We start from the raw sequence: 26,631 nt of genomic DNA on the forward strand, positions 1-26,631 counted from the left end.
GAGCAAGCCAGATTCATGCAGATGCCAAATTCCCCTTGCGTCCCGAAAATCAAATAACGCCGTGCTGTGTCCAAGCAGAAAAAAAAAAGGAAAAGCCAGTCTGTGGTGAAGAAGCGAAGTCTGGTCGTGACCAATAGTCGCAGAAGCCGTGTCCAATCAAAGTGCTGGCAAGGGTAAAATCTCAAGTGACTCTTTCCGAAGCATATGCCGCATATGCCAACGTGGCGGCTCTAGTTCAAATATTGCTCGAACCAGTGTCTGTCGAACCAACCAACGTCGTTGAATGATTGCCAGAGCTTGCTGATCTTGTTGACATCCACGTTGCAGCAGTTCTGTGCAGAAGTCTTGTTGAACTCTTTGTTCTCCTTGAGAAATTTGACTTTCTCCTGGAAGATTAGACGCTTGATGAGTAGATAACGATCGCATTTCAGTCGTAGTGTAGACGCGACTGCGAGCTCCTGGGGATGGAGGTGGACGCGATCGGGATCTTGGCTTAGATCCTGATGATTCTTGTTTGTCCACTCAACGGAAAGTTTCCTGCTCATAGAGTCAAGCGACTCCTTGGGAGGACAGTAATCCACCACCTCGGTCCAGCTTTGGTCTTTGCGTTCGACCACTTTGCTTGGTGGTTGCCGAGTGCGGGGCTTGGGTGCAGCTGAAGCCTGGGACAGAGCAGCGAGAGTGTTGGTTGGTGTCGAAGTCTGCCTGATGTGTCGTTTTGTGGGTGGTTGCCTTCGGCTTTCGTCGCTAGCATTTGCTCGGGTTGGCCTGATGGGCGAGGCCACCTTTTCCGATCGCCTCTCGATGGTCTCCACTGCAGCTGGTGTGCTCTTCGCAACTCGCGATTTGCCCAGGCTCTCGAGGAGACGCTGTGTATGTGAGTCGCGATTCACAGGGCGCGAAGTGGGTGGCGGCAGTTGTCTTGCCTCGAGTTTGAGCCGTTTCATTTCCATCAGCTCGTCCAGACACTTCTGACGCCAGGCGTGCGGGTCGGCGTTGTATCGTTGCACGATGCCAATCACACCAGACGAGTTCTTGCGTGACCAGTGTTGATCCTTTCCTGAGATTGGGGTCTTTGGCGATGTGGCCGGCTCGCTTGCGACGGAAGCAGAGGAGTCGCGATCTGGTGTCGTCCTCGGCGTGGTATTGCTATGGAACAAAGGCTGGGCGTGTGTTGAATCGGATACAGGATAGAGCTGTTGGTCTTCCTGCGATGCTGCGTCCAACGCCGAAAGTGGTCGGAACGCTGGCGACTCTGGTGGCGAGCGTGGCTCGACCACGCGAACTGGTTGTGGCTCGTCGAAGCTATCGATCGTTGGCTCCTCTGGTGTGAGCAAGTGTGAACCCGTGCCCATTCTCTTCTTCTCTTGCTGCGGTTGTGATAATGCCATCGCTGGTCGTCGCGAATGCGGTTGTGCGAGTGTCGTAGCAGGCAGCAAGTGTGCCAACAGGCAGGCGACAGGCGGATTATGTATCAACGGAGTAATGCGCGTGGCGAAGTCCGTCGCGTCGTGAACTCTATGCTTGGCGTGTCGTTGTCCGTCTAAGTCCGTGACAGATGGAGGATCGCGCGGAGGGATGGATCGCGAGGGTGTGGGAGAGCTGCAGTACTTGTAGACTGCAGTGCTCGTCGTCGGGTAATGTAATCTGTCCTTAGTCGAAAGATCGGTTGTTGGTAAGCATTCAGCGGTACCCTCTCTAGGCTGCTGAATAGAGTGGAAGCTGAGCCACCGGGAGTCAGAAAGGCAACTATGGGTCAGAGCAGCATTTCAGGCTTCCGCAGCTGGTGACCGCAACGAGCGACAGATGACACAAACAAGGAAAGCGCAGGACCTAAGACAGGTCGGCAGGCAGGAGCCCATGATTGGAAATCCCAATGTCGCAGCCCGATTCCTTGTCATGTGCGCGCTTCGCCCTCGTCGGAAGAGAGGCGACGAAGGTGCCAGAAGGCTGGCGAGTCAATTGGCGAATCACCAACACCAACACCAGCCCACGCGCCCGCGATCGTCGTTCGTAGACATTGGCTGCCTAGGGTGTGCGAGTTGGGTAGCTCACGTCTGAGTCACCCTCCCACGCTGACGGTGGCGAAATGCGCCTGGCGGCTGTATCGAACCCTAAACCGTCGAAAGTCCGGGCGTATCCAGCGACGTCGTCAATGTGCAGGCCCGGGGCCTCATCAATTGTCAGCCGTCCGACCATGGCCGCGACGCGCTGGCATTGCGTCTCGTCGTCACCGCAGAACCTGCTGGCACATTGGGGTGTCGAGTGTCGAGTGCTGCGCCACACTGCGGCAGCCGGCTGCGCTGATAGGACCAAGCTGCCACGGCTGCGTCAAACAAGGAGCTCGCGGTCATCTGTTTGCCTGTTCCAATGGCTGCACACTCGCGAATGGTGAGGCACACCATCCTGCACCCTCACCGGCCGAGCACGCGCAGCAGGCGGCCGTAACGAGACAAAGAGCTCTGCGGTGGGTGACCCGCGCATAAGCGGTGGCATGCACCGTCTCATCTGCGCGCCGTCCTGCTCTCAAAGTATCGTCGTTTATGCGAGTTGTGCCGCGAGGGTACCTCGGTGGCAGACCCGCGTGCATTCCGCGTCAGATGAACGCCTGTTCACGGTGGACCGGCTGCTGGCAAACAGTCCATCTGCACCGTCGTGGGCTCGGGAGCTTGCCTCAGACGGCGAGAGAGCTGCTGCAGTGTGCGTCCAGCGCGAGCACAGGTGGGCGCATAAGCGGATGCCATTGAGCAGCAGCGGCCATGGTGCACAGCTGACACCCCTCCGTGTTGTCCATCGGGTCCCATGAGAGCCATTGGTGACCTCCGAGAGTGGGATGTCAATGGCGGCCTCCTCCAGTCACCGAGCCGGACGGCGGTCAGCTGGCTCAGTGTGCTCGCATGTGAAGGTGTTTGCGCTGGGCCGGACTGCCATTCGCCGGCAAACGCGACAAACGATAAAAGGGGCCACTGTGTTTGGGATGCATTGCCCGGTGTGCTGGTGTCTGCGACGGCCGCGCTGCCGGTGCTGGTTGGAGGATGAAAGTGTGTGCGCTGTCCTTGACTCAAATCGACGCGCCTTCCGATCGGTGCACGGTCGTGTGCCACTTGAGCCTCACGCGACCGGAGATCGACATCATCGTCATTCACATTCACTGCTCACGACCACACTCTCTCCTCTACACGCTGCGTGGGCATGAACTCAGCTCGGCATCACATGCTTGGTTGGTGAAGCCTCGCGATACAGCTCCATTGCAAAGCAAGGCGCTCTCTGTGCCGACGTGGGGACTGGGCAGCTACGGCGGAGCATCGGACAACGCAACACAGAGACCGCCTCGCACGGCGTCTGGGCATTATTGAGCGACAAATCAATGCCTACTGTGACCGCCTGTTTGAAGCAGCGTCAGAAGAGCGAGCCTTGCTGGGTCTTCCACGTCACGAATTGCCTGAACATTGACATCAGCAGGTGAGGATGAGAATGCCTGGCGGACGTCATTTCCAGTAGCGTCCTGCCCAGATATACAACATGGCGAGCTCAAACACCAGTCCACGAGAGTGGGTCACGAGCCTGATCAAGGCAATTCCTCCAGCAGATGTCAATGTCTCGCAAAGCCTGAATCCGCTCAGAGACCTGCCTGCACAAGGCAAGAACATCTTCCTGACGCTTTACGCCTTGTTCGAGAAAGAAGTCCTTCCAGCACTTGACCTCCTGGATCGCGGTCTCGTCACTCGTCTCAAACTTGATTCCCAAGCAGGGCAACAGGCACAAGTATCCTCTCTCTACATCGTACATTCAGCACAGCAGCAAAACACTCGCGTTTCTACTCACGACTACGTCAATAACTACGAAGTGCGATTGGAGGCGTGGAATTGCTCCTGTCCAGCTTTTGCATTCTCTGCCTTTCCCGCTGCTTCTTCAGAAACATCTGATCAGCCTTCTGCCCAGCAGGGCCAGTGGCTTGTGGGTGGTCTCACTCTCGGGGAGGATATACCAATATGTAAGCATTTGCTTGCCTGCGTTTTAATTGAGCATTGCAGCGCGCTCTCGCATTTCGTGCAGGAGAGGGAGGCTACGGTGGATGAGGTTGCAGGTTGGTCTGCCGGATGGGGGGACTGAAAGGCTGGTGGCACGTCGCATGGCTTGCCGATTGCATTCCTTGTTCAATGGTCTTCATGCACGGTGCATCTCGGATTAATGCAGGTGGCTGGGATGCATCGTAGAGGCACTCAGCAGGGGCGGCGCAATGCATGTCGCAGAGAGTCAATTTTGTAACGAACCTAGGCTGTGCAGCATTTGCACGGCGTTTCTATTCGTGAACCGTCATTCCGCGGCGAGCTGCATCACATTATCGTGGCTCGTCTTTCCGCAGTAATGTACATACTCAATACAATGTGATCGGCCATCTGCGGTATGCTGGTAGCGCGTGAGCTGCGCATTCCCAGACCGCAAACCTCCTGACGCCGTCGCTAATGCTCGGTATTGCGTTTATCGTGAATGTTTGGACATCTTCCTCATCCCTTCTTCTTGCCCTTGTCATCCTTCTTGGCCCCTTCCTTCGCGGAGTCATCTGTCTTCTCCGATGTGCCGTTGAGCATCAACTTCTCTTCCTTCTTCAGCTCCTTGTCCTTCTTGTCCTCATCTTTCTTCGCGTCCTCGTCTTCCTGTTGGCGCTTGTTTTGAATTTTGTTCTCGATGAGGTCGTGGAAGGCGGTAATGGCTCGTATCAGACTGGATAGGTAGATCGACATGAGCTGGTCGTTGGTCTTGATGCTCATGGCGCGAGCAAGTTCCGAGTTCTCAGTGTTTCCACCCGTCACTCCCACAGCACCATTCACAATGCCGTTGAGTGAGGGCAAGTCCTTGCCGGCCTCCTTGGGTGTGGAGAGATTGGGGAGCAGATTGAACACGTCTTGTAGGTTGCCAAGAATGGCGTGGTTGACAGGAAGGTCGCCATCGAGGACTTTCTGCAAGTATTTTCCGATGTCCTGTAACCGCAAATGGAGACCTTGCAACGATTGCAGCTGACTTGTTATCCGTGTGCTGAGCGTGCCCACAGCGACGTCGCGGATATCGCGTAGAAGGTGTTCGACGCCAATCTCTTCTGCCTCTTCTGCCTCGATCGTGCTCGGTGTGTGTACAAAGGTCTTCGATGTGGTTGTGCCGTCCTAGAGATAGTCAGCACTCAGGCCGCGTCAATCTTTGGCCCAACCTGATCCATCACTTACGTCCTTGATCTCTTCCACAGCGAAGTAGGCATCAGTCGGCACGCCCACTTCTTTCGGCTGCACGTCTATGATGACCAGAAGAGGATTGGCTGTGTATCGCTTGAACAACTCGTTGATCTCCAGATCACTGGCCCTCAGCTTCGGCCCAGAGTGATACCAGCCGATCAGCTTCTCCCGCGCGTTGACCTTTTTGAACATGTCGTTCATCGACTCGACATAGTTGTGGTCCAGAAACCATACTGAGGGATCTTTCTCATCTTCCTCGAATGGAACTATTTGTATGTGGTCAGATCATGGTCCTCCAACAGATGGCGCCACATGTTTGCTCACCAGCGAAACTATTCGATACTCTCACGCTCTTTCCATCGTTCTGACCGAGCAGCACTCCTACAACACGTTTCCGCGTGCCTTTTGCCGAGCGGCCATAATGATCTGCTGCCGAGAGGAGGACGAGAGGCGCTACGGACACAGTGCGGTTGACGAGTTGCAGCGTCTCCGCTGTGGTCGCTGGCATCGTTGACGACGAGTGGTACTATACGGTGGCGTGGTAGGTGTGTGGTTGTTTGGAGGATGGTACGTCGCGTGCTCTCGTGATGGCAGGTTGCGCAAGTGATTGTGTTGCGGCTAGTTGATGGGAGCTCCAGGCAGGTCGGTGGTTGCGCAAACAGACTTCCGTGCTGTCTGGGCCACCGTCTCTGTGCTGCTGACTTCATCCACCGCTGCGGACGTTACGGGACTTTAGTGGCAGTTGCTGCATATATCGCGATTTCTGTTCTCAGTGTTTGCATAACCTCGACCAATCTGGAGCTCAATGCCCTCTGAGCAACGCAAGCCCTGGGAGAGTGAAGCACTCTTTGACTCTGAAGTTGTACATCTAGATTGCATGTAGCGTACAGCATCAATGCCGTTTTGCGGAAGGCCATTGCTCAAGATGCGACAAAAAGGCACGTGTCGACGCGATGCTTGGCCGCGTAGGGCTTTCATCAAGCATCAGAGCCAATTTCTAGTCTACCTCCTACGTGCCATTCGTTTCGCTTCCTCGTGTTCGAAGCTGCGCAAGCTATAGTGTCGTTTGGCCTGCTGTAGGGAGTGCAGCTGCCGCTGTCAATGGGAATCCATGTCCGCTGCTGTGCTCGGTTTCAGGCGGGTTATCCTTCGCGGGGCACCAAAACCATCCCACTTTCACTTGAACAGCTGTGCACGCCATCGACCATTGAGCGTGACAACGAGACGAGCGCCGACTTCACGATATCCGAATCCCGTAAACGCCGCTCGATCGTCTAAATTCGCTGCACTCTTGCATTCCTTCCCACCGGCCCTCGCCAGTCGATTTTGTTCCAGTCACGCCTCTAGCACCCTCGTCAAGATGGCTTCCGATCGAGACATCCTTTCGGACCATGTCAAACCAATCAACTATGCCATATCGCTGACAGATTTGGCTGCTGGCGAGCCATGGACCTACCAAGGCAAAGTCGACATCGAAGTCGAAGTCAAGAAGTCCACAAAGTCCATCACACTCAACACCCATGAGCTCAAGGTGCACTCTGCCGAGCTGGTCACAGACTCAGGCAAGCACTCTTCAGCTGTCAAGGCTTCCGACATTTCCTACGATACGAAGCATCAGCGATGTACCTTCACATTCGATCAAGAGCTGGCACAATCACCAAGAGCGGTTCTCTCGATTGCGTTTGAAGGCGTAATGAACAATCACATGGCTGGGTTCTACAGATCAAAGTACAAGCCTACAGTGCCAGCATCGCAGGGTGTGGCAAGGGACTCGGAATGGCACTACATGTTTTCGACACAATTCGAGTCCAGCGACGCTCGCAGGGCATTCCCATGCTTCGACGAGCCAAACCTCAAGGCAACCTTCGACTTTGAAATTGAGATTCCTGAGGACTTGGTTGCGTTGAGCAACATGCCAGAGAAAGAGACTCGTAAGAGCAAGGATGGCCACAAGATTGTTAGCTTCGACAGAACACCTATCATGTCAACGTACCTCTTAGCGTGGGCAATGGGAAACTTCGAGTACATCGAAGACTTCACGAGGCGGAAGTACAATGGTAAGAGTCTGCCAGTCAGAGTATACACCACCAAAGGCCTGAAACAGCAGGGTCAGCTGGCTCTGGAGAGTGCACACCAAGTCGTGGACTACTTTTCGGAGATTTTCGAGATCGACTACCCGCTGCCGAAGGTAGACTTACTCGCGGTTCATGAATTTGTAAGTTCCGTCGTCTCTTGTTCACCTACCAGCGCACAGACCATCTGATCTACGCATCAGCCCATTATACGTCCTCCATTCCCACATTTCTACTGTCACATACTGACCAATGCTTCTAGTCACACGGTGCCATGGAGAATTGGGGCCTCATCACATACAGAACGACCGCGGTCCTCTTCGATGAAAAGAACTCGGATCAAAAATACCGAAACCGGGTTGTTTACGTCGTAGCTCACGAATTGGCCCACCAATGGTTCGGCAACCTCGTAACGATGGATTGGTGGTCAGAGCTCTGGTTGAACGAAGGTTTTGCGACTTTTGTAGGCTGGTATGCCGTCGACCATCTCCATCCTGACTGGAACGTGGACGCGCAATTCGTCACCGAAGGCATGCAAATGGCCTTCCAGCTGGACAGTCTGAGAACCAGTCACCCTATTGAAGTCCCGGTACGAAACGCGCTGGAAGTTGATCAGATCTTTGATCACATCAGCTATTTGAAGGGCAGCTCTGTCATTCGCATGCTTGCATCGCACCTGGGACACAAGACGTTCTTCAAAGGCGTGGCAGACTATCTCAAAGCTAACAAGTACTCAAATGCCACCACCAACGATCTCTGGTCAGCACTTAGCAAGGCCTCTGGGCAGGACGTCACGGGGTTCATGGATCCCTGGGTCCGTAAGATCGGCTTCCCTGTAGTCACTGTGGCGGAAGAGCCAGGTCAGATCAGCGTCCAACAATCGCGCTTCCTGTCAGCCGGCGATGTCAAGCCCGAGGAGGACACAACTACCTGGTGGATTCCGCTTGGGCTCAAGACTGGACCACAAGCCACGGATGCCAAGCGTGATGCATTGACTGCCAGAGAAGACACATATCGTGACATTGACACGAGCTTCTACAAGGTCAACGGAAATCAGACAGGCTTTTATCGCACAAACCTCCCTCCACCACGCCTGGTGGAGTTGTCAAAACATCTTGACAAGCTATCTATCCAAGATCGGATTGGTTTGGTGGGAGACGCAGGTGCCCTGGCTGTTTCTGGTCACGGAACGACCTCGGCCGTGCTGTCTTTCATCGAAGGCTTCCATGTAGAAACCAACTACCTTGTTTGGAGCGAGGTGCTGACCACCCTCGGGAAAATTCGACGCATTTTTGCTTCTGATGACGAAGTATCTCAAGGTCTTAGAGCGTACACCCTGAAGCTGGTGTCTGCCGCCACTGAAAAGATCGGCTGGACGTTTGCGCCCAACGACGACTTTCTCACTGGACAGCTGCGTGCTCTGCTCATCTCCTCTGCAGGCCTTGCAGGCCATGAATCCATTGTGGCAGAAGCCACAAAACAGTTCGACGCCTTCGTCGGCGGCGATGCCCAAGCCATTCACCCATCACTTAGAGCTGCTGTCTTCAAGATTGCGATCAAGAACCAAGGCGAACAGGCCTACAGAGCCGTGCAGAAAGAGTTCTTGAACACCAAGTCCATCGACGGCCGCGAAATTACCCTTGCATCCATGGGCTCGGTGCCGACCAAGGAGCTCGCCAACGATTACCTCAAATTCGCATTCGCTGGCAACGTGGCAATTCAGGATCTCCACACTGTCGGTGCATCGCTGGCGAACAACTCCAAAGTACGCAGCACTGTTTGGGAGTACATTAAGGCAGAGTGGCCTGCTATCCGTGAGAAGCTCGGCGGAAACATGGTCGTGCTGGAACGATTCCTCCGCATGTCTCTGCAGCGCTTTGCAGATGCGAAGGTTGAGCAGGACATTGCACAATTTTTCGGCGATAAAGACAACACCGGCTACGACCGAGGATTGGCAGTTGTCTCCGACACAATCAAGGGAAGTGCCCAATACAAGGAGCGCGATCTCGAGAACACGCGGGAATGGTTGAAGGCGCACAACTACATCAAGTAGGCATTGTGATCGCCACAAAGGTATCATGAAGGCGTTAGCCGGCGTAGTGCCACGGCTGTGTTTGTCAAATGATTCGGGAGAGATGGCGGCATTCCCGCTTCCCTGTTTCCCGGTCCTTCTGGCGGCACAATGTCGTTTGCACACATCTGGACGCTGGTGGGCTTAGAAGCCCTATTTGCACAGAAAAACAAGAGGCTGAATGCGAAGGCTGCGACTGCAGCTGGAAAGCGTCCAGCTCGTACAGTTAAGAGGAATCTCGAGCCTACGGCCCCTGTAGCTTCAAGATTGAAGCGTTGCATATCAAGGCAAGCCAGACTCCAGCTGATTCTCCTCGTCCCACCATTCTCGAAATTGCCTCAGCCTCTCCGTCCTCTCCCGAGCAAGTTTCTTGCCTGTCTCCGTCTTCATCATGCTCTCCAATTTCAGCAGCTTATCGTCAAAATGGTCTATGCTGCCTTGTAGTCCGCGATCCGAAGCCTTCACGGCACCGAAAGCAAATACCCTTCCAATCCCTACGGCCCCGATAGCGTCCAAACGATCCGCATCCTGAACAATCGCAAGTTCTGGATGTGAATTGATATGGGCCTTGACGAGCTGCGGTCGTTTTATCTCATTGCTGTACGACACATTCTCCACAATGAGAGCGATCTTTGCCACGTTCTTCGGTGGGCAACCATTCTTGCTGAGGAGAGCAGAAACTAGATGTTCTGCGTTCTCGCCCGGCTGGGCGTATTTCTTATCACCGACATCGTGGAGAAGGGCGCTGAGAATGCATGCTTGGTAGTCGTATTGCTTGGAAGGATTGGCTTTTATCTCTTCGGCGAGAATGTGTTTTGTGAGAGCCAGAACGCGTCGAATGTGGTTGAAATCGTGAGAAGCGTCGTAGCGACTCATGTATTCTTTGACATAGTCCCAGATGTTCTGGTATAGAGGAGTTGCCTCGAAGGCGTTTTCGGTCTCTACGCTTCCCATGACTGTAGTAGTCGTGTTCGTGAACAAATGGGAGTGAGCGAGCGTATGGAAGTGAAGTCAATCTGAAATGCCTGTCGTTCTAGGCTTCACCGCCAGTCATGCTCAGGTAATCTCACGCGTCGCGAACGTGCGGCGGTGTTCCCAAGGGAGCCATGGGTCACAGAGCTTGCTTTTAGCCGGATAGGCGACCGTGAAATGAAGTGAAGTCCAGGCATCCGAGTCTTGGCGTGACGCGCGAAGTTGGAAGTGGATGCATCGCCCCTCAAAGCACGCGACACTTCATGCGCCGGCTTCTACACCACACAATGTGTAGTCAGCGCCGAGCATCGACGACATCCGGGCGTGCTTGATAACAACAGCTTCTTCATCCCACCGCTGCGGCCCTTTCTGTCTCACCGCCGTTGCCCGCCGCGATGTTCTGCTTGCGGCAGTTCATCCCCGTCTTACTCTTTCTGTACGCAACCATCATTCGCAGCCAGTAGGCTACAACTAATTGTCATCATACAGACTGAACGCCTCACCGATCTACGCTGTTCTCTTCCTCTCGACCTACTTTATCATCCAGCGACCATGCGTTTATTGTAGCATTCTGCTCTTCGTCCTCGTCGGGTCCATCTTCGACTTCAGCAGCACCGATTGGTTTGAGCCCCGATGGCAAGCGAACACCAGCGCATTATCGGAGTCGGCGGCAGCATATCTCAGCGGCAATGCGACCCTCACCGAAGTCGTTTCTGAGACTGCCGGTCTCGTTGTTTCAGCCCTCAACGGGACAGGAGGCTCTCTCACGAGCGTCGCCCTGGACACTGTGAAAAGAAAAGTGGAAGGAACAGCCGCGCCGGCTTCCATTGCGAGCACACCCAACGGGATAAACGCATTCGAATGGATACGGAACATATTGGATAAGAGACACTTGCGTATACAATGTCTGGGCGTAGTAGTCCGGATATGAGGTCAATGCGCGGAATAGACGGACTAATGATTGCATGGACGGAGTCATTGTATGCATTTGCCTGGATATGGAGACAGACCTTTCGCTGCAGTGCGGATAATGCTGGCCGAAGCGGGCTCAGTTGGAGGTTTGAAGCATCATCTCCCTAAGAAGGTCTTATAGATTGCACAGCTTGACAGACTTCACAGTCACCTAATGACAGATACACCTTGGTGATTCTGCACAGAAGGTCATCTTTTCCGCTACTTCGCAAGACTTTGCTATCGTTTCCCCTTCAGAGCGCGCTCTCCGGCTACCCCAGTTCTACTGCTATTTAGCGACTCCGATCATAAAGTCCGAACGGACCAAGGACTACTCCAGCTCATCACGACTCCTTCAGCAACCTCCCTTTCCGGCGCCGAGTGCCGTGTTCAATGCTCTTCCCACACAAGCTTTGGTCCCAATCGGCAACCTCCCAGTCGCGCGCCATGCGTAGTTGCCATCATTCGGCGTCCATTCGAACTTCCATCTTGTCAATGCGCCGCATCCGACCAATTGCTGGCGCAAGTTCGAGCCATTGTCGCCAAGCCTGGAGTTGGGCACGTTCTTGCCACGAAGAGAGAAGTCTTCGAAGAGGAACTTGTAGGCGACGCTGCAGGTCACTTCGCCGGCGGCACGGGCTACGAGAAGTGGGTTGGTGTCGCTTTCTTGCGGCAAGACATTGCCAATATCCCTGACGAGATCGTTATTGGGACCTTCAGGAGCGCCGTGGGGCATGGCTCTGGTCGCGATGGCGAAGTATGCCAGAGAATAGATGAGGAAACGAGTCATGATGCTGATTGGTTGCTGAGATTGAGGAATATAGGCTTTTCTGTGGTGTTATGATGCTGTGATGGGATATACTGCCGTGCGCTTGATTCAAGCCCTTATATGCTCGATGGGCATCGCACGTTACTATTCTTACTGCGTGATGGCTCTCCTTGAGGTGGCACATCCAACAACCAGCACGGCGAAGCACACTGCCATGATGTAGCACGGAATGTTGGACTTCAAGACACGACCAATCTCGTTCTGGACACACTGCCCACCTGGGGCTGATTTGTGGCTGGAGGAGCTGGTGTAACCTAAGGAACAGCTCTAGTCGGCAGCTCAATGAGGCAGACTGAAAGAAACCTATAAGTTGAGACTGAAGCGAACTCACCGGTGAGCATTGAACGGGTAGCCATGTATGCCGCACAAGACATCGCTAATGGTACCACATGGAAGGAAGCATCGGGGCTGTGCTCGACCAGTCGCAAGCTCGGAAGGGATAGCTTGTTGTTCCAAATATTCGATGCTCTCTCCATTGCAGCCGCATCGTCGCATCGATTCGGCATGATACAATCACCTTCGAGCAGAGAAGCTGTGCTAGATCTGGCTGACGACAGGACCTGGAGCAAGAAGATGTGGTATGCCCTTGCTTCTTGGCAATGATGAGTCAGCGAATGTGAAGACTTCAGGTGCACTTTCACAGAAGTAACATTTGCAGACTATTGTTCTCGATACCGTGACCCCTTCGGCGGCACAAATGCAAACAACTCACTCCGCTCTGCGAAGTTCACAATACCTTCATAGCCTCCTCGAACCGACTGATCCGCTTCAAGGACCTCTTCACTCAAGAACAAATTCAGATAATCCTCGAATTGGATCTTCCATGATATTCCTTCAGCCAGCTGCCTCTGTGCTCACCGTAAGCCATACGGCATGCACCGCATGCATCGCGAGCAATTACCTCGGCTTCGACCAAACAAGTCAGTTTCGTGCAAGTGGATGTCTGACATGTAGCTGACTGTACTCACTCAACAAATCCAAGACTCGCTTGGCTTCTCCCAACACGTCTCTGCTGCAGATATGCATAGATGCCAAGATATCTCGAAGACCTGGCTGCGATTTAGCTATGGTGAAAGCTCTGACTCTGGCCTTGTAAGGGTAGACGGTGGAGTAAGAGGCAAATACCGGGAGATGGGTATCTTTTGCCACGACGAGGACTTTCTTCGCGCCATCCGCGTGAATGTGGGCGCTGGTATCGACTTTGGTAGTGGAATCCTTTTGACACGCAACGACATGCAGCACACCTGCCTTCGACCAGGGCACCGGGTCGTTAAATTTCTCATTGAACAGAAATATGGTCCGCTTGCGATCGTTGTGTAAGAACGAGATTTGATTCTCGCCGACATCTGATTGTCTTACTTCGATGTCTTTCAACTCCGGTGACCATTGTCTTAGGAGCGCGGCCTGCATTGCATGTTAGCCGGCCCCTTCTACAATGGAGATTTGCAAACAGACGATGTCGCGTGCGTCCACGCTCGGATCATTGATGGCAGCAACATCGATGTACTTCCTACGAAGGCTAATAGATTCAGCGTGATCAGCTCCGCACAGCAAGCGCAACTCACGAGTCTTGCAAGATCATTAGTCCCAGTTCTCCTGTGCCATCTATGCCAATCTTCGAACATTAGCGAGGCGCACTGCCCGAGCGAGTAGGTCCATTTTACTCTGAAGGTCAGATCGATGTTGTCGAGAGCTATTTTGCAGCTGACTGAAGGCTTCAGAGGGGGCAGTTGGAAGGACTGCTTCATGTTGCGGATGTATCGCATGAGACAGTCAAGACAGATGGGATGCGGTGTGTCTAGGCGGGGTAGAGGCGCAGCTTAGAGTTGGAAATGCATGAAGACCGCCGAGCGTGGAACCTGAAGATCACTACAACACATCTATTGTCACTGGAAAGGGCCCCGGTTGTAGAGCCTTTCTTACCCACATGCATAGCTTCATTACTTCATGATTTCGCGAGGGAGACACAGAGAAGTTGCCCGAAAGGTGTGGTGTAGCCAATGTGTAATTGCTTGAGTGGAAGGGGATGAGGCAGAGGGCTCATCAAGGAGTGGAGAAGAAAAAGCGTTGTAGTGACTGTGAAGATCGAGATGAGTGAACAGATACCAAGCGTCAGCAGAATCTAAATGGTTCTTTGTACAGACTGTGTCCGCGTAGATACATGCATCCCAAACTCCCAAAAAGCGATGATTTCCATTGTCTAAAGTGCCCAAAGCCTTTCGAGGAACTCTACTGTCTAATACCGAGCTTCGTCCCTGTGACATTGACATAGCCTCCTGGGTTTTTCCCCTTCATGTAGCAATGACCTCGCTGGTTGATCGGGCCCGGGAAAGCCACATATCTACACCAAGACCTGTTCCATTTGCCTTCGCACTGCCCCATACAGTCATCAAAATCGTCCGCTTGCGTATGATTGAAGCCACCTTCGCCGTCGTTTCGGGTGTCTTTATTGCAGCGCACCTTGAAACGACCGGCTCGAACCATCTCATAGTCGATTCCAGGGCAAGTCTCCAGGTCTGCGCGTGTGTCCAGAGCGTTGGAGGTTTCAGATAAATCCACGGGAAGAGCGGAACCCGAGACCAGGAGAGAGCACGATAGTGCCGTGGCTAGGATGCTGGAAATGAAATGCATCTTCTCTGACTGGGTCGTTGGAGTGCAAAAGGATCAGCGATGTGGGTTGGTTATTGTGTTTGTAGTGAATGTTGCTGGAGACACTTCCACTATTGTGTGTTTTGGCGGGAACGAAGGTAATCTGATCAGGCTACCTTTATATTCCTGCAGAACAGCGTAAGTCACTTTTGCAAGGCTGTGGCACTTAAAGTTGGCCAGCCAGTCCAGTTAGCGCTGTGCATGCAACAATCTGCAGTTGCATTAGTCGAGTAGCCATCACAGTCAAAGGCCTAGATGCTCCGCTGAAGTCAGAGTGGAGAAACTGGGGCTGCCTGGTGCGGTGACTATACAGTGTCCGCCAAAAGCGCCGCCACCGGGCCGCCTCGAGTCTATGACCGGACGACTCGGGATGTTACGCCGCTGCTAAGAGTTTCCATGTGAGGAGAACAGCAAGGCTGCCCTTCCAGAGGCTGAGAGAAATCCCCACTGACACATTCTTCGCGTTCTCGACCTTCTTTGCAAAGGTAGTTGTCGATGCTTTCCCGACTCATTCCCGGATCTGATTCAGCCACCTTGAGCTTCGGTAGCATCACGAGGACATGTAAGTTAGGATGTTGTTCAGAGCTCTGTAATGTTCGGGATCTGTTTCTGAGTCAGTTGGTGCCATTTCGCGTGTTGCAGTCTACGATCCAAGCCTCTCCACGAGGCAACTCGTTGCCTTGCCGCCACGTGGCAAAGGTATCCTGGTTTGGACTGGAAGTGAGCGTTGAGACCACATATCTCGATCGTAGGCGAGACCTAGTCGGCCGAAATGTGACAACTGCTGCATGAGCCTGCGACACTGGAAAGATCTAGCAGAATCTTCCGAGGCCGCGAGCATGTGTTGCTCACCAGTCGAGATCTTGCAAGCCTAGATGGAATGTGTTTCGCACAAGGCTGCGCTAACGAAACCTCATCGCAGCCTTGTTCTCGAAATAGCCAATACAGATTCCTCGCCAGCCATGGTACCGCGTCCGTGTGCAGCAAAGCAGCATCGTTGTGCATCTACCGCCCCTCGGTAAGAGATCTAAGCTATATCATCGCCAAAGCCGAAAATCCATCGTCTCCAGGAAGGCATACATGTCCGTCGGGACAGATTCAGGCAACTTTCCAAGGAAGGCTATGCTCGTGCATCCTGCGAGGCTAATGCAGAGCCGCACGCCCAAGGCGATTCAATAGTTGTCGAGCGGAAGCATCAATACGAGAAGTCATGCGGCGGCTCTGCTGATCCAGCGCCAACACATCTCAAGCTCGACTTGAAGTGGCGAGCCCGGGATTCTGTCTTGAGTGTGCACAAGGCCTGGGGCAACGCGGAGGGCTGAATTGTCTCCTGCACGGTCGTGCTTTCCCTTGTTCTTTTTCTTCTTCGCTTCTTCGTGACCAGCTCCTGAGTCTCTTGCGGTTCCGTGCGGCCAGACAATCTGTAGGCTCTGATGCAACTAGGTAATCATGTCGTGTGGACTGCTCATGGAAAGAAGGCACAATCGGGAGCCCAGAGGTAGGTCGGGTATTAGTCATCAAATGCCAAGGATGTATGGACTCCCTGCTACAAGATTATTGGAGGCGTCGATGGGAATTCATATTCAATGGGATGGACGTAGTGGGTTGCGATGAAGACACTTCCATATTCGATTTACTCAACTTTTGTGGCACCTAGCGACTAAGCACTAATATTACAGCCTGAAACATTCCATATCGCGCGCGTAAGATATCGAAACTCTGCGGCACCCATGTGCAAGCAACCTCGATTACCTCCTTTTTGAAACAACGGAAAACATCGCCAGTACATTCAAAGGCTAAGATGCAAGCATGATGTGCAAGCCCGACCAGCAACGCCCGCTGTTAGGTAAAGAGCTGCCAATGATCGATGTATCAATGGTGACGGCATTGCTAGACAGCCTCGGATCAAAAAGCACAAGAGGGCCGAAAGATCCCCAAGGTAGCTTTGGTGTAGAAGCGAGCAGAACAAGCGAGCCAGTGTGGCAGCGTAGATGGACGATCGTATGGCAGCAAATCCTTGGTGTCAGGATCAGCCTTGGCGAAGGTTGTATGTCTCCGCAGATGTCAACAAATGTGAAAGAGCCTAGCGATAGCCTCCGTAAGATCCACGGCCGCCGAAGCCACGCTCACTCGGGAAAGGACGTGACAAGTCATGGCCGAAGCTGCCTTGGCCGAAAGCTCCATTGCCGCGGCTCATGAGGAGACCAGCTGGCGGGCCAGGACGGGTGGTGACAGCTGGGTTGCAGCAGAGCATCGCAACACGTGAGCCGTACTTGGAGCCGCGAAGGGAGACCATGTGCTTGCGGATCTGAGCGGCAACGATCTCGCGGCGCTGTGGCTCGGCGCTGCTCAGAATGTACTGGATGAGGTAGTTGCCGAACTGGTCGCCAGCAATGTCGATGAGAGGCATACGTGGGCGATCCGGGCGAGCCTCGCAGATGCGGTCAAGGTAGCGGTCGAGGAACTCGTTGCCGCCAATCTTGAGACACTTCTCGACGACCTTCGAAGCGAATTGATCCATGCTGTATTCGCTGGCGAAGCGAATGACGTGGTCGATAGCGCGAGTGCGGTCAGGAATGGCGCCGTGTTCGCAGATGTGCTGGATGCACCAGTTTCCAAATTGGCCATGAGCGACAACGTCAATGCTAGCCAGCACTTCGTTGATGCATGGACGCTTGTCTTCTTCCAGACAGTTCTCGAAGATGTTCTGGACCACGAGACTGCCGGTCTCGCCAAGAGCCACCTCGTGCCACATGCCACGTAGGGCTTCGTTGACATACTTCATGATCTGAGGTGGTGAGTCGCTCCAGCGGAGCTCGAAGAGCTTCTGCCAGACGTGACAGGCGTAGCGGTGGATCACTGTCTCGGGAATGCGGCGAAGGAGCTCGTGGACCATGATTGCCTTGTACTCCTCAGGAACGCAGTCGAAAGCCTTCTGAACGACGTGGCAGCCGAAAGCATCCATGCTGAGGTTGAGGGTATTGCCACGAATGGCCTGAGCGATCTGAATGACCTGCTCGGGCGTGCCGTGCTCGAAGCAGCGCTGAACAAGGAAGTTGCCGAAGCGGTTGACCATGAGTGGGTAGGCCTGGTCGATGATGGCTTGGACGATCTCAAACTTTGCCTCAGATGTGCCGACTTTGAGCTTCTGCTGCAGGAAGATGGAAGCCTGCTGGTCATTGCTGCAGACGATCTTATCGACGATATACTTCCAGTTGCAGCTCATGTTGCGCTCAAGAAGGCGACGGTAGTTGAGCGGCTCTGTGGTGTTCAGATATGATGGGCCATGAGACTGCTGTCCGTTCCACTGACCGCGACCGACGCCGAATTCAGCCGCTGTTGGGGAGAGTCTCGTACCGATGGGTTGCGGGTGGGCGATGCCACCGGCGCTGGGGCCGTATTGCGGCTGTGAGTATGAGACCGGAGTGATGGAAGGCATGTAGCCAGCACGGTTATTGTAACCAGGCTGTTGGCGTGAAAACGCCTGCATTGGCATGCCGTCAAAGCTAATTGAAGTCAGTCAGATGTCACAACATGCCTCGCGTGACAGTGGGAGACCTACGACTGGTGCTGCAAGCTGATGTTGCCATTCTCGAACGGAGTCGTAGCGCGACTGAAGTCAGTGGCCTGTGAAAGACCATTGACCGACGGCAGCATGCTGTGGCCGGGGATGTTGGCAGCAAGATGCTGTGCGGTTGGGAACGGGGAGCCAATGGCCTCCTCCATTGTGTGCTGGGCCAGACGTGACTGGGTGAGCTGTAGGTTCATCTGTGCCATACGCTCGTTGGCGAGATCAAGCTCGCGCTTCAGGCGGTAGACTTCGTTGTCAGCTTGCTCCTCGTCGGAGTTCTGGCCGGTTGGAGGCGTGTTGGAGTACGGGTCAGTATTGGTCGGCGAGGTGCTGCGGTTCTCGCTGTCCTCGACTTCGCGCTTCTGGCGGGAGTGCATCTCCTGGCGGGCCTTGACCTTGGCCATGAGCTCTGCAACGACAGCAGGCGAGTCGTGGTGAGCCATGTTGAACTGCTGGCGAGTCCGATTAGTAATGGAGAAGATGGAGGAAGATCAGACGAAATAGAGTGCGCGCACCTGTGGAGGAGGACCCCTGTTCGCGAAGCGCGATGTTGTTAGTGGCAACGGCATCGCGCTGGCCGTGCGCTTCAAGGCGAACTACAGACAAACATTAGTTAAAGTTTGACGCGTGCGTGAAGGGTCGCGCGAACCTGCTCGGGGGTGTTGCGAGCGTTCTCGTCAAAGATGGTGAAGGATGCGGACATCTTCTTGGTGGGAGAACCGGTCCACTCCATACTGGTGTATTCGATGAAGTTCAAGGGACCACTGAAGTGTCGCGCGACAAGTGTTGACACGACTCGACGCTTTAGGAGCGTGAAGCTGCTGCGCGACCCCCTTAAGATGTCGAAGACTTGCGCGTGCGACGGGCGCGCAAGAGTGTTGTTGATTGATGTTGGCGGAAGCTGGAGCGGCTTCGTTGTCGATGCCGATGTTGATGTCGTTGTCGCACAGGTGGTGGTGACCGCGACGGGGGAGCTGCTCAAATAAGGAAGGCGACAGCTGCGTCGATGCCAAGAGCGCCACAGTTTGCTGGGGTGAATGCGCCTGCCTGGCCGAGAAGGAGCGCCGATAGCGTGTTGAGGCTCACAGGTCTGCGGTGTACTAAGATGGTTTCGGTGTCGGTGTTGAAGCAGAAGTGGAAGTGCAAGGGCGGCACGAGGGAGAACGTGGAGGAGGGCAAGGGGTTGATGTAGGGCTGCGGAAGGCACCAGGGACAATATCACCTATCGACAATGAGGCAACTGCGACCGCCACAATAGGACTCGAGTCTATTGTGCAGTCGCGATCAATCTAGCGCCCTCATTTCCCCGAATATGACGGGTCTGCCTGTCTACTCACTTTTGACACTGGCGAGCTTTCTGAGACTGGAGACGGTCTGCCATTGACCGTGAATCATGCTGCTTGCTTCCGCAGTCCCTCAGGAAGATCTGACTCATCCGGCGGGTGTCCCGTGCAAAAGGCAAGATCCATATGTACCATGAGGCGCAAGAAGAGCTTCGGCCTTTGACATACCAGATTACTCCAGTCCAGCTTTATCCTCGTGTGGCCAGAAGTCGAATAGTCAACATCTTTAGAGCTCCGGCGCCAGTTTGACATGGCACTCATGAACTTCTCGTCATCTTGGGCATAACCAATCATGTTCATCAGAAGGTCAAAAACGAACTCGCTGCCTCGGAAGCGTTCTCGACAGCTCTCGAGTGTGCGCGTGAAGATATCCAGCTTCCGACTTTCTGTGGCCTCCAAATGCGTACCACGTACCGCAGCCAAATTGATCGCCTGAAGCAGTAGGGGAGGGCCCACCAACGGGACTATACTGACAGGTAACGAGTCCAGTAGTCGTGTTTGAATCAACTCTTTGATGCGTCGCATGATATCGGCGTTGGCATCTTCCAGTGCCTCTACGGACTCTTCAATAGTGTCTTCATCGATGAGTGATCTTGAAGCCGGTACCAGCTCGTGGATGAAGATGAGCTGACTTTGCAGCGCGAACACTGCCGACGCTTGGTATACGAAAAGCATGTTGGCGTAGATTGAGATCGCTTCATCGACATCGCTATCGTCCAGACTAATGGGGGACGGGAAGATTTGCAGGGCACTCTCTTGCCACCGTCCTAATTCTGCAACGGCTCGGTGTAAGTTGTTGATACTTGAGACCAGAGAGCGCGAAGCAGCTTCCAGTCGATCGTCTAAGCTCTCATGATGGTACACTAGAAGACATCTATTAGCAAAGCGAAACACTCAGAGATGCTGGAGTTGCAGAGATAGGGACAGGCATGACCAAAATCACCTCGCACTTACAAATACCGAGGGCTCCGCTCAGACCGGGCATCAGATGGCAAGTGAGGTTGACCAATTGCGCCAAACGAAGCTGAGTTTCGAGACTGTGCACGGGCGACACGCCTAGCTCTGAGTCGAAGTCAGCGGCAGAGAGTGCATATTCCTCCTTGAGTCGACCATGGGCATCCTCCCAAGTAGGATCGATCTCGACTTGCAATTTTCTCCGCAAACCCAGAGACAGTATTCTGTCGCGGAAGACAATTCCCCACCAAAGCCGCTTCAGTAACTTTGCTCCTTGGTTGTCACTGGTCTGGTACCGATAATACGACTCTGCCCGAGCCATTCTCGCAAAGCGTATTGCATGAGCGAGCCAGGACGAGTTGATGCGCAGCTGCATAGTGCTGGTCTCGTAGGTCAGAAGAAGACAGCTTTGCGCGTTGGAGATTGGGTCTCGATCTGCCTCGAAGTCGAAGACCAATTTTGCTTTGCGATACGATGCATTTCTCGCTTCGCGTCTGTTTTCGAAGCCCAAGGCGGACAGGAGACTGGCGTTCGCATACTATCGATTGTTAGAGGCAATGACAGACTTGGCAATTGGAGGAGCTCTTACACCGGATGCTGCGTATATCATAGCGCGGACGAGCAGCAAAGAAAATGTCCCCAGCACAAACTCATCTCCATGCCACCGAGACCAGAAAAGCTCTTGGGGCACAATGGGTAAATTCGGATGAACGAATTTGAAGTATAGCAACATGAGCTCCCGGAAGACTCCTTTCTGAGGCAAATCGAGGCAGCCCTGTTCGCGCAGGAAGGTAAGATCATCTTTGCAGAGGTGTGCGAAGGTGGCGAAGGCACCAGGATGTGGTGATGGTGGAGCATTGGCACTGAAGCTGTGGGAAGCTGCCAATGGCATACTTGAGCTATTGCCAGTGAATGTGAAGACATCGTCAAGATCAAGCATATGATTATAGTCGAAGGACTCCACTGTCATGGGACCAGTGCTGTCTCTGTCATCTGAAGGGCTTCGTGCAAATGGGCCCAGGACTTCCATGGCACCATGCGCAGGTGAAGCCTGAGCGACCGAGACTGGTGGGCTGCGTCTTCGGGCATGCTCGGATAATAGGGACTCTCGTCTACGGGTGATATGAGTACTGCTCAATCGCGAAACTATTCGGTTCGTACCTGTTCTTGCGCTTCCGCAGCACGCAGGAAGCGCGATAGGTTACGCAATTGCTGCATGGTGATCCAATGTCCTCGACATTGCAGCGTAGCTTGCGTACGTGGCAGTTCTCGCACACCTTGCGAGATCTCCTTTGCTTGGCCTTGCTGTCCATGGCCTAGACGGTGCAGTATGTGCCATCTTTACTGTTCTGCTGACTTCCGGCTGGAGAGCTGGCAAGCCGAGGGCCCCTCACGGCGAGTGGCCACATTTGTGTGAGATCCGCCACAGATCTCAGAGCCTCCTATTCCTGAGCTTCAGATGCAGCAGGGTGGTGATACCGCCGGACTGCAAGGGTGCCAGCTAGGTCCCGCACGCGACACCTGTGAGGAATTCATGTTGTTCGTGTCTCGCCAGCTCAGCAAATTTGTCGTCCTGATTTCGTTGCGCGGCACTTTCCAGTCCGCAGGAGTTGCCGTGAGCACGCACCCGCCAAGCGAGCAACTGACTTCACGCGTTGACGCGTCGTTGACTGAACTTCAAACTATCACCATTTCTCACTGTTCTTGCCTAATGCATCTCTTCTGTATCTTGGCTATTGCTATTTCGATATCGCATGCAGATGCATCCCGAGTACACCAGATGCAGCTGTCACCGAGCAAGAGGAGAGTCCAGACGTAGCAGAGTACCCACCGCGGGACAACATGCGATGGGATGGACCAGAGTCGCCCATGGTATCTGTGCTACATACCAGAACCGGAGAGTGATTTCGAGGACGACTCGCATAATGCATGATCAACCTTGCAACCACAATTGCGTCTTAGAATCAGTGCTACTACGCTGGGCACTATTACTGCGATGTCAGCCAGATCTTCCCCAGGCCTTGCAGTTGTGCCTGCAAGATTCAGCGAGTGTAAAAGTGTCGCCTCCCACTCACTCCTCGCATCTATTCACATCACAGTGCATGCCCATGTCCATGCTCAGGTAATTGTGATCACATTGAACTCCTTCAACATTTTCACGCTGAGCAAACTGCCTCACTTTCCACGGCACAAATTGGAACTCATTCTTCCATTGTGCATCCAAGCACTCTCTCACCACATCCTTCCACACTTTCAACAACATTGACTTCTACCCCATTCCGACCCATCCCTACCTTACTTACTTAAGCAGATACCACATCACTGCGGCGCCGCTGCCATGGCTTCAGTGGCCGCTTCGCCATCGCCTTACGATGCCCTGGGCAAGCGTAAACGTTCTCAAAGTGTCGAGTCTTGCGGCACTGACGACGACAAAAGCGGATCGCCGCTTCCCGAAGGCGCTAATAAGCACGACAGCAACAGCGACACAGACTCGGAACAAGAAGCTTCCGAAGGCGACAACGCCGACGATGAGAACTTGTTCGTTGACGATAACGAACATTTCGACGAGAATGACATGTCCTTAGAGGATGAGCTCGATCCAGATGCGATCTATTGTGAAGCAAAGGAAGCATACCCCAAGCTGCCTGCCTATGATCCAGTCTTTTCGGAAATCGAAAATGGACTCACAGGCATCGTTGAGCACATTATCGACCTCGTGGGACGCTTTCCCTGCAAGAGCACTTACGTGAAAAACTTCCGAGCCAAAGCAGAAGAGCTGCGGGCGGTTCCACGACCCCAGCCGATGCGGATAGCTCTGCTTGGTGATACGGGAGCTGGTATGCTTGTCCGGACACCAAGTGCCTCGGCGTTGCTGACAGTCACAGGGAAAAGCTCACTTCTGAATTCAATCGTGGATGTGCCGAACATCGCCAAAGCCGTATGTCTCATGGTTCAAGACAAGCTGCCACGTAATCCCATAAACTAACGAATCCTACGCAGATATCTTCTGGCGAAAGTTGTACGGCGACTGCTATGGAGTACTGCAGCTCTATCGATGGACAGCGCGAGGATTTCGCAGCTGAGATCACGTACTACGACGAGGAGACAGCCAAGGCATTGCTCCGAGAACACCTTGCACATTATAGACATAACGCGGAGGTCCAGGCCGACTGGGATGACGACACACGGCAGCTCTACAAGCGTCGTGCAGACACGGCAGTGAAGACTCTTCACGCCCTCTTCTGTGACAAAGAAGAAATGTCATCTCTACAAAGCGCAGAAGAAATGCTCGGTCAGTCTATCGCGGATTCCGGTAAGGTTGCTCGAAAGCTGCAGAAGTGGTGCAAGGAGCTGTTCGTGCAGATGGACTTGAACACTATGCGGACGGTCCGCCGAGAGACAAGCTCAGCACGAGCGTTTCGAGAAGCAGTTGACCCCCTTCTCCAGGCCACATCTTGTCCAACTCAGCCAAACCTGTGGCCTCTAGTCATGTTTGTGCGAGTTGGAATCCGGAGGTCTCGGGTTTTAAAATATGCTTCGATTGCAGATCTACCGGGTATGTTCGCATTACTCATTCGCCGTACGTTTCGATTGCTGACTATGCGCCTAGGCATCAGCGACACCAACGCAGTCAAGGTCAATGCTGCAAATGCTTATATCCGCCAATGCGATGGCCTGTGGATAGTAGCCCCCATCGGACGTGCTGTGAACAGTACTACCGTGGATAGCCTGTACGCCAAGTACGGAGAACGCTTTCAGGACAACATTGCTATTATCTGCACCCGGGCCGAGGACGAGATCAATTCAAACCTTGCAGAACATTTCGAAAACGAGAAGCGAACCACTGCTGCTTACGACAAGTCTGCGCAAAAGTGCCGGGATCTGCAGTCTCAATTGAGCAAGGCAAAGCGCGGGCTGCAAGGGAGGGAACGAGGAGCACCCACGAAGGAGCGTAAGCAGAAGATCCGAGCAGTCCAGAAAGCGATCAAGAACATTGAGAAACAGAAAGACAAGGCCGACCAGGACAGACTTTGCAATCTCGTGGAAGTTCGAAACAGATTCGTCAGTTCAGGTCTGGAACGTGAGCTGAAAGGTCACCTGCCGCAGGGCAAGAAGCCGACGATCTTTTGTGTTTCGAACGCACACTACAGCTCGTTCAAGGGTGTGGCAGAGACGGCAACAAAGTTTCAGCTCTCGGCCAAACAAACGGGCATACCAGCCCTTCGAAAACATGTTCTCGCACTGGCAGCGCCGGCGCTTCTCACAGCGCTGGAAGACTATGTCCAACATCATTTCCTAGTATTCCTGAAAGGCGTACAGCTTTGGGTAATCCGGAAGAATGTCCAAGGCGCCGAGGCTCTGCTGGATCTTGTGAGGCAGCCGCAAAAGTCGCTGCCGACCAGATTCAACGTATATCGGAAAGAATGTCACGATCTCGTGGCAGGCAAGCTGCTAACCCAGTCTACTGATAAAATCGAAGGGTTCGTCTCGGAAGCAGGCACCAAATGGACTGAGAAGATCCATCGATTCCACTGGAGCACTTTAAGGGCTTTCATCAGGAACTCAGGCAGCCACTCGACCTCAACCTGCCCCAGAACATCGTGGAACATGGAGTTCTGGGGCAAAGCGCCTTTCTCACTCATCACTGGCTGGAACAATATCAAGAAGCTTCAATCGAAGGCGATCACGAAGCAGGTCGATTCGATCGTGGAAGAGCTGAGTTCGATGGAACCAGCACTAAGGAGTCAACCGGCTGTCACCAATCTGGAAATGGACAGCTTCTACGAACTGCTCAAAGGCCACATCGCCGGTGTCAAGAACGCACGCAGAGATCATCAAGCGGTTTTCGGAAAGGAGCTTGAGTAAGTTGATACCAGCAGCAATGGAGTCACTGAGCTAACGTTACCAGAAATATCAGAATGGACGCTTCGGGATCCGAAAGCCCGACTCACCACTTTGTCATTGCGATGCAGCCTGTCTACACGCAACTGAAGGCAGATAAAGGTATGTGCACTCTTCACTTCAAAAAGCGTATTCACTAACAGTGTCCTAGGCAACGGTTACGTGAAGCGTCAGGAAAAAGTCATGTATGACTACCTGACGCAGAAGGGCGAAGCATGTCCTTTCGACGTTGCTTTCGAAGCGATCGCTTCCGCTATCGAGAGCCAGATGGAGCAGCTCAGTGAGCAGCTCGAGAAGCAGATTTCAACGATACTTGAGGAGATCTGGGCTCATTTCGACGGCATGATCGATCCGGACGAGCAAGACCCAGGCGAACAGCCACTGCGCGACGAGCTCAGGGGTTTCCTTGAGCAAGCAGTCCCAGCTTTCGAGGCGTTTCGAGAAGGACTAAGCAGAATCAATCAGAAGAAGAAGACGAGCGTGAAGACCGAGGAGGTCGATGAGGAGTAGTGTGACATGCAGTGGATACCCGGGCATTCGTTGACTTTGTGTGCACGGGGGAAGAGCAGCATTGTTTATGTGAGAGGTCTTTCATCAGCCTCAGTGCAGTCAGTAGCAATACAATTCAAGCAATATCAACAGCTCTTGTCCCAGAGTCGAAACATCTTCCGGAGCTGAGTGATGCGGCCTCGGAACTTGTATTCAACTCGTATCAACGGGCACCGAAGTCAGTGGGCGGGCATAGGTCGCACAAGTGCGGTTGAGCAACAATAATGCGCCACGTTTTGATATTGGAGCGAAAACATGACAAGATGCAAGGACAGCCTGGAGAGGAGACGTAGTCGGCCTTGCTTGCAAATCATTGTTTGCGAGCACGAGGTACTTCTGGAACCATCAATGGTCTTGGAGACATTGCAAATTCTTCACTCAGAATCACATCTTGAAGTTCGAGAGCCAGACTCCTCAAATAATAGTCTAACCGGTTTTGGCAAACGACCTTACTTCTTCTGGCCAAGGCACAGCATCCATGCTTCGCCCTTCTTTTTGTCCAACTTCCCCCATGCTTTTCGCATTGAAGAGCTGACTGGC

General features: G+C 53.5%; 11 protein-coding genes across 11 annotated transcripts; 4 read left to right on the top strand and 7 right to left on the bottom strand.

Annotated features, from left to right (window-relative positions):
* Nucleotides 1-230: 230 nt before the first annotated feature.
* On the bottom strand, nt 231-1,391 carry RHO25_004348 (uncharacterized protein; the record flags this gene model as incomplete). The annotated part of the gene is made up of 1 exon (XM_023595269.2): nt 231-1,391. One exon carries the CDS (start codon nt 1,389-1,391, stop codon nt 231-233), a length of 1,161 nt encoding a protein of 386 aa, XP_023457205.1.
* A 2,131-nt stretch (nt 1,392-3,522) lies between these two features.
* On the top strand, nt 3,523-4,113 carry RHO25_004349 (uncharacterized protein; the record flags this gene model as incomplete). Its single annotated transcript, XM_023595270.1, has 1 exon — nt 3,523-4,113. One exon carries the CDS (start codon nt 3,523-3,525, stop codon nt 4,111-4,113), a length of 591 nt encoding a protein of 196 aa, XP_023457198.1.
* Nucleotides 4,114-4,508: 395 nt separating this feature from the next.
* On the bottom strand, nt 4,509-5,736 carry RPN8 (proteasome regulatory particle subunit; the record flags this gene model as incomplete). The annotated part of the gene is made up of 3 exons (XM_023595271.2): nt 4,509-5,162; nt 5,223-5,494; nt 5,553-5,736. The coding sequence occupies 3 exons, from the start codon at nt 5,734-5,736 to the stop codon at nt 4,509-4,511; spliced, it is 1,110 nt and encodes a 369-aa protein (XP_023457199.1).
* An 852-nt stretch (nt 5,737-6,588) lies between these two features.
* On the top strand, nt 6,589-9,353 carry RHO25_004351 (uncharacterized protein; the record flags this gene model as incomplete). Its single annotated transcript, XM_023595272.2, has 2 exons — nt 6,589-7,443; nt 7,563-9,353. The coding sequence occupies 2 exons, from the start codon at nt 6,589-6,591 to the stop codon at nt 9,351-9,353; spliced, it is 2,646 nt and encodes an 881-aa protein (XP_023457991.2).
* Nucleotides 9,354-9,653: 300 nt separating this feature from the next.
* On the bottom strand, nt 9,654-10,325 carry RHO25_004352 (uncharacterized protein; the record flags this gene model as incomplete). Its single annotated transcript, XM_023595273.2, has 1 exon — nt 9,654-10,325. The coding sequence occupies one exon, from the start codon at nt 10,323-10,325 to the stop codon at nt 9,654-9,656; it is 672 nt and encodes a 223-aa protein (XP_023457990.1).
* Nucleotides 10,326-10,738: 413 nt separating this feature from the next.
* Nucleotides 10,739-11,274, top strand: RHO25_004353 (uncharacterized protein; the record flags this gene model as incomplete). Its single annotated transcript, XM_023595274.2, has 2 exons — nt 10,739-10,779; nt 10,833-11,274. The coding sequence occupies 2 exons, from the start codon at nt 10,739-10,741 to the stop codon at nt 11,272-11,274; spliced, it is 483 nt and encodes a 160-aa protein (XP_023457993.1).
* Nucleotides 11,275-11,649: 375 nt separating this feature from the next.
* Nucleotides 11,650-12,084, bottom strand: RHO25_004354 (uncharacterized protein; the record flags this gene model as incomplete). The annotated part of the gene is made up of 1 exon (XM_065602549.1): nt 11,650-12,084. The coding sequence occupies one exon, from the start codon at nt 12,082-12,084 to the stop codon at nt 11,650-11,652; it is 435 nt and encodes a 144-aa protein (XP_065458621.1).
* Nucleotides 12,085-12,782: 698 nt separating this feature from the next.
* On the bottom strand, nt 12,783-13,871 carry RHO25_004355 (uncharacterized protein; the record flags this gene model as incomplete). The annotated part of the gene is made up of 6 exons (XM_065602550.1): nt 12,783-12,971; nt 13,025-13,029; nt 13,092-13,527; nt 13,579-13,642; nt 13,689-13,738; nt 13,788-13,871. 6 exons carry the CDS (start codon nt 13,869-13,871, stop codon nt 12,783-12,785), a joined length of 828 nt encoding a protein of 275 aa, XP_065458622.1.
* Nucleotides 13,872-16,855: 2,984 nt separating this feature from the next.
* Nucleotides 16,856-19,076, bottom strand: RHO25_004356 (uncharacterized protein; the record flags this gene model as incomplete). The annotated part of the gene is made up of 4 exons (XM_023595275.2): nt 16,856-18,278; nt 18,335-18,792; nt 18,859-18,939; nt 18,993-19,076. 4 exons carry the CDS (start codon nt 19,074-19,076, stop codon nt 16,856-16,858), a joined length of 2,046 nt encoding a protein of 681 aa, XP_023457992.1.
* Nucleotides 19,077-19,734: 658 nt separating this feature from the next.
* RHO25_004357 (uncharacterized protein) lies at nt 19,735-21,953 on the bottom strand (the record flags this gene model as incomplete). Its single annotated transcript, XM_023595276.2, has 4 exons — nt 19,735-20,549; nt 20,641-21,178; nt 21,230-21,752; nt 21,802-21,953. 4 exons carry the CDS (start codon nt 21,951-21,953, stop codon nt 19,735-19,737), a joined length of 2,028 nt encoding a protein of 675 aa, XP_023457986.1.
* A 1,025-nt stretch (nt 21,954-22,978) lies between these two features.
* RHO25_004358 (uncharacterized protein) lies at nt 22,979-26,052 on the top strand (the record flags this gene model as incomplete). Its single annotated transcript, XM_023595277.1, has 6 exons — nt 22,979-23,477; nt 23,526-23,578; nt 23,641-24,196; nt 24,251-25,502; nt 25,550-25,644; nt 25,694-26,052. 6 exons carry the CDS (start codon nt 22,979-22,981, stop codon nt 26,050-26,052), a joined length of 2,814 nt encoding a protein of 937 aa, XP_023457985.1.
* Between the last annotated feature and the right edge of the window lie 579 nt (nt 26,053-26,631).

The sequence above is a fragment of the Cercospora beticola genome, chromosome 3, assembly GCF_033473495.1.
Source record: "Cercospora beticola chromosome 3, complete sequence".
Lineage (NCBI taxonomy): Eukaryota > Fungi > Ascomycota > Dothideomycetes > Mycosphaerellales > Mycosphaerellaceae > Cercospora > Cercospora beticola.